At 33.9% G+C, this 6,069-nt stretch overlaps 1 protein-coding gene across 1 annotated transcript in view; it reads left to right on the plus strand.

Moving 5' to 3' along the window:
- LOC108914587 (5-oxoprolinase) overlaps positions 1-6,069 on the plus strand; it is a gene marked incomplete at its 3' end in the record, with an annotated part of 68,496 nt that overhangs the window by 54,233 nt on the left and 8,194 nt on the right. Inside the window, exon 14 of the mRNA XM_018720427.1 lies at positions 1,608-1,832. Within this exon, the coding sequence (XP_018575943.1) occupies positions 1,608-1,832 (225 nt within the window). The remainder of the gene's footprint in view (positions 1-1,607; positions 1,833-6,069) is intronic.

The raw sequence follows: 6,069 nt of genomic DNA on the forward strand, positions 1-6,069 counted from the left end.
CATCGGCAATGCATCGCAATATCCTCTTTTGCGCCACAAAAACATCACGTGAGAGAGTGGAGTCACCCCAAAAGGTAATTCCATACCTTAGTCGGCTTTCAACTTGCGCATAATACAGTTTTAGTAAATGGTCAGTTCCAATTACATTTCTAATGTTATAAAAAAGGTAATAAACAGATGCGAGTTTAGATGTTAAAAATTCACAATGTCTCTTCCAGTTTAATTGCGAGTCCAGATATAAACCCAGAAACTTACAGCAAGTATCGTGAATATGAAACTTAGTATCACTAACACAAAACTCAAGATCACGAAGTGGTTTCTGCGAGGTGTGGAACCTAAGAATCTGAGTTTTATCCGAATTAAAATATAAACCAATCAATTAAGTCCGAGATAACGGCTTCACATTTGCGTTTAAGGTTATTTTCACATTTATCAGATATTACATGAGATGTATCGTCCGCATAAAGAGCAAAATATGCCTCACCGGACAATTCAACAATGTTGTTAATATATAACAGAAAAAGAACTGGGCCCAAACCTGAGCCCTGTGGAACGCCCATGCTTATTTCAGCTAGCTCCGAGCTATATGTTTGCATAACATGATTACTCAAATGGTTTACGCTCACATATTGAATTCGCTTCTTCAGAAAAGTTGTTACCCAGTCCAGAGGTCTGCCTCTAATACCGTAATTATATAATTTGCGGATTAAAATATCATGATCAACATAGTCGAATGTCCTGCTGAGATCACAGAAGATCCCAACACCATCATCTATGAACTCAATCAGCTGATCTATAAAACTGTGAATAGCAGTAGAAGTAGATTTTTTAGAGCGGAAGCCATGTTGATGATCTATAAAGATATTAAATTTATTGGTAAAATTCAACAATCTGTCTAAAAAAGCATGCTCAAAAATTTTAGAAAACCCACTAGTAATAGTGATAGCCTGTAGTTGGCTAGAAAACTAGAATCATTCTTCTTTAAGATTGGAATGACTTTTCCAGTTTTAAGACAAGATGGAAACTTCCCCTCCGAAAATGAGAGATTAACTAAATATGTTGAGGGTNGCTCAAAAATTTTAGAAAACCCACTAGTAATAGTGATAGCCTGTAGTTGGCTAGAAAACTAGAATCATTCTTCTTTAAGATTGGAATGACTTTTCCAGTTTTAAGACAAGATGGAAACTTCCCCTCCGAAAATGAGAGATTAACTAAATATGTTGAGGGTTCTAAAATCAGCTGTAAGTGGTTTTTAATTATGGGCAGAGGGACATTATCAGGACCTGCGCACATTTTACTCTTTAATTTTAAATTTAATAATTTAAGTAACTCATCAGGTATAAAAGGATATTATATTTCACGTTATCTGAAAACGAAATATTTTACGGCAACTGTTGGAGAGAGATACTTTAGAAATAGTTTTTATTTATTCATTTTTGATCTTGATACATCTTTGCGTCTTGAGCGTACGGAAATTTTACCTTTTTCTTGCACCAGCCTTTAACTGGCGCATAAAGACAAAGGAATTATTTTTATTATAACAGTGAAATTAATTATTCCGTCTGCGTTTGGTGCACCTCTCATTTACCTTTATTTACTTTTCTCAGGGTTGTCTGGCTCCAGTGCAAATTAATATTCCCAAGGGATCAATCCTGGACCCTAGCGACAACGCTGCAGTGGTCGGTGGGAACGTCTTGACGTCGCAGCGCGTCGTGGACGTCGTGCTCAAGGCCTTCCGGGTGTGCGCGGCCTCTCAGGGGTGCATGAACAACATCACATTCGGCAACGAGTCCTGGGGCTGCTACGAGACTGTCGCCGGAGGTAGTGGAGCGGTAAGTACGTTTAAAAGTTTAGCAGAGTGACGGTGAACTCGGAAGAATGTTATTTGTGATTTTATATTTTGTGCTAAAAATGAGTTTTAGAAAATTAGAATATTGCAATGTCATTAAATTTTTAAGAGACACGTAATAGTCCTAATACACTAGACACGTAAATTAAGGGTTATTAAAAAAATCCCAAAATTTTGGGTGATTTTCAAAGAGCTGTATTTTGGACGGAAATGGTCGTAGAGAGAACAAAAAAAAAAGGAAATTGAAGCTTCAACTGTCTAGTTTTCAGATCTGCAGTTTAGAATTTTTTAGGTCAGCAGTTTTCGAGTAATTATAAGAAATTCGACGGAAAAAAAATTTGTAAATTTTTGTTTTTTTTAAAGGCCTATGGACCTCAAAATTTTTTTTTTGGTAATTTCATCATAAAGCCTTTTTAGATAATTTAATTATCTTCAATTTGAGCGATTCCGGAGCCTTGTACGATTGTTTGTCGCTGAGTTATCGTCGATCAAAGCAAAACAATCGTTTTTGACTTAGGCAATCAATTACTCGGGAAATAATGATTGTTCAGAAAATCCAAGCAGGGTTTTGAAAACTGCAAAGTATTCTCTACAAATCATAATTATGGGTTTTTGATAAAAAAATGTTTTCAAAGTGAAAATGTTGTTTAGAAAAAAGGTAAAAAATTGGATAATTAGAGATATTTGAATAACGGCATAATTTTGCAAATAATGAATAAACTAAGGATATCGACTGTAACTTTTCAACCTCAGTGTCCTAAAGAAACCCTGATAATTTCAAAACGTTGCGATTTTTTTTTCTAGTGCCCTGAAAGTTTAAATTTTTCGTTTTGCTGAAACTCAATGTAATAAATAATTTTTCACTTTTTATTCATTTTTTTAAGTTAAAAATGTACTTAATTACGCCAAGTTATTCAAATATCCCTAATTATGCAACTTTTACCATTTTTCTAACCACCATTTTCACTTTGAATTTTTTTTTATCAAAAACTCGTAATTACGACTTGTAGAGAATGCTTTGCAGTTTCGAAAATCCCGCTTGGATTTTCTGTAAGAGCATATTTCCAAAGTAAAAAATGATTTATTTGCTTTGTCAGTGACAAATAATTGGACATGGCTGCGGAACCGCTCAAATTGAAGAGAATTAAATTATCTAAATGAGCTTTATGATGAAGTTAACAAAAAAATTTTTTGAGGTCCATAGGCCTTTTTAAAAAAAGCAAAAATTTACAAATTTTTTTTCCGTTGATTTTCTTATGATTACGCAAAAACTACTGGCGCTAAAAAATTTTAAACTGCAGATCTGAAAATTAGACACCTGAAGCTTCAATTTCCTTTTTTATTCTCTCTACGACCATTTCCCTCCAAGTTACAGTTCTCTGAAAATTACTCAAAATTTTAGGATTTTTTTATATCCCTTAATTTCTGCGCCTATAGTGTTATATTCACGAATGTAAGATTGCAGTAAGTGAGGATGAAATATAAAGTAAAATATCCATTGAAGACGGCCAAGAAGTGAAAGGCCTTCAGATACAAAAAATCCTGCTGTTTACAAGAAAGTGAAAACAATAGTTTTTAACCGCCGCCGCCGTTTGAAAATATCTACTATTGTTACAGCATTAAATGTAGTTTAATAATTCTATAGGATTAACTATGCGTGAATAAAGTTTCAGCAAGGTGGGTTCTCAAATTGTTCACTTCCAAACAAAACTGCGTAGGCAGCTAATTTCTTATAATTTTTTGCTCCAAAAAAAAGCAGGAATTATTCTAGTTTATTATAAATGTCGAAGGGCACAGTAATATCAGCAGCTTTCTATTTTTACACTGATGCTATTGGGGGAAACTACTCTGGTCACTAATGCTTCGACCAGCATTGAATTATACCCATAATATCTAGTAAATAGCTAAGATCATTCGTCAGCAGAACCACCAGATATATACCGGTTTCGAATATAATTAATTATTTTCTGCATATTTCATACGTGGGGCAATATACGAATAATCCAGCTATTTCTGATGTTTTAATTTAATGATTCTACTTGAAAGAGTGACCTGTTATTTGGCAGTCATTATGAAAGCAAAACCTTGTTTAACTGGTGATACCTAATATAAGAATCAACGGGACATTTAGTAGTTGCTTAGTGGTTTTAAGTCTTTTATGGCCCGTGTTGATATTTAAAGTGCAATGGATTTTCGGGTAGCTAGTTACAGACATAGATTGCACTTCCTTTACCTTTAGCTAGGAAATTTTGACCAGGTCTTGTTGTCCTCGGGCTAGGCTCTGTGAAGGCGGACCCGTTATCAGAACCACTGGGTTTGCACTGATGGCAATTTCTGTTCTTGTTGTTTCCAAAACCGCTGCGGACGGAATATCTTCCCAGACAATGGTTTACCTCTGAGACCTTCCGTAGTGGTCTCTGTAACTGGTCGCATCCAATGCTTCCAAACGTTTCGCCGTTCGTCACTGCCAACATCTTCAGTGATGACTGCAAATGCTTCACTTGACTGAAGCGCGCAGCAAAATATTTGCAGCGGCGTAAAAGGTAATTTTGTAATTGGCGGTGACTAATAATAACGATCATTACATAGGCCATACCATAAGTCGAAAGACTATCGTACTTCAAATATTTTTTTAAGTTATATTAAACAGTCTGTTTTGTATGACTGACCTTACATCTTCTGAGATTCTTGCAAAAACTGTTTCTCTAATTTTTATATAATTGTTGAAAGTGTACGATTGACGTGAGACAGTTTTAAGGGATTCCATTATTTAAGTGATCTAAAGAACTCCCTAAAATTCTCGACACGGACGTCTCTGTATAAGAACCAAATCGATCCAAGGCATTTACAGAACTGAAATAATAATGACATTTTCTTTACTAGAAACGAATCCCTGGGCAAGTATTTTAATAGAACCTTAACAAAGCCTCATTGGAACATAAAAGAAAAATATTAAGTGACAATAGGATGCCTGTGATTTTGTACAAAAGATATACTTATTTTTTTGTATCGCATCCTTGCAAACAATGTACCTAATTCTTGAGGTCTTATTTCATTATATTTGAAAATAGAATTATATTTCACTGTCATATTTTTTCGCACCAGTTATATTTTCATAAAGGTTTGTCAAATTTCTTAGGTACTTATTTCGTAACTCATGAGCGTTTTTAACGAGAGGTGATAATAGGAGCAGTTTTTTTTCTGCTTTATGATTCGTCATATGCATACGATCTTTAGTATCTCCTTCTTTAATTACAAGTATAAATGGAAAATTAATGTGAATCTATAAGAAATGTTGTGTATTCTAAGAATATTTCATAACTTCAGGAGTTATTCCTTGGGTTCTGGAATCAACACTTAAGCCCCATTGGGCTCCTTGTAGTCCAATCAAATTGTCGAAAATACTTCATTTTTTTGCCAAAAAATAGTTCAGTAATTGAAGATATGTAAAAATTAGGAAAAATTCCGTAGAATTCAATGAACTATTTTACCCCACCTGAATTCTTGGGCTTCATTTTCAAAATGGCGTCCAAACTTCGCAAAAAACAGTTTTTTTCATTTATAAAAAACTAAACATTTTAGAAAAAAATGTTTCAAAAGTTGTAGGAATTTTTAATACGGATCGAATAAGCTCAAACCGGTTTTGATCGATAAATAAATAAATTAGTTATTGCAAAAAACCGCTAAAAAGCGCAATTGTGTCAAATAGCTGTATCTCTTTCAAAAATAAATATTTTTTTATGAAACTTGGTGAAAGGATAGCTCTTGGTGAGCAAAATAAAATGATTTTTCAAAATTGAAAAATATTTTATAGTTTTTGCAAAAATCGAGTTTTTCTAAAAATGAGCGTTTTTGTAAAAGTCCCATAATTCACCTCTTCTCTTCCCCACCGCGCGCATCAACGTGACGAGCCGATCAAGCAATATATGGGGCCAATAAAAATGTAGTTTAATGGAAGAAAATAGGACCAATCGTTGCCGACTATTTTCTATATTGAAGTACAAGTATTCAACTATAACATGTGTAAATTTCTGCCCTTAATATTAATAAATGAGGTTGTGGCGGTTTTTCGAAAAAAAAAAAAAAATTCTCGGACCCTGTTGGTCGTAGGACACTTTTTTTTAAATTCGTGAAAAAATGTCAACTTTAGAATGGCAGTTAATCAAAATTTTATGACCTCGAAAAAAGAAATGATGTTTCGATCTTTGAAATCGATTTGA

This window comes from Anoplophora glabripennis, unplaced genomic scaffold (genome assembly GCF_000390285.2).
Source record: "Anoplophora glabripennis isolate ALB-LARVAE unplaced genomic scaffold, Agla_2.0 scaffold1262, whole genome shotgun sequence".
NCBI classification, from domain to species: domain Eukaryota; kingdom Metazoa; phylum Arthropoda; class Insecta; order Coleoptera; family Cerambycidae; genus Anoplophora; species Anoplophora glabripennis.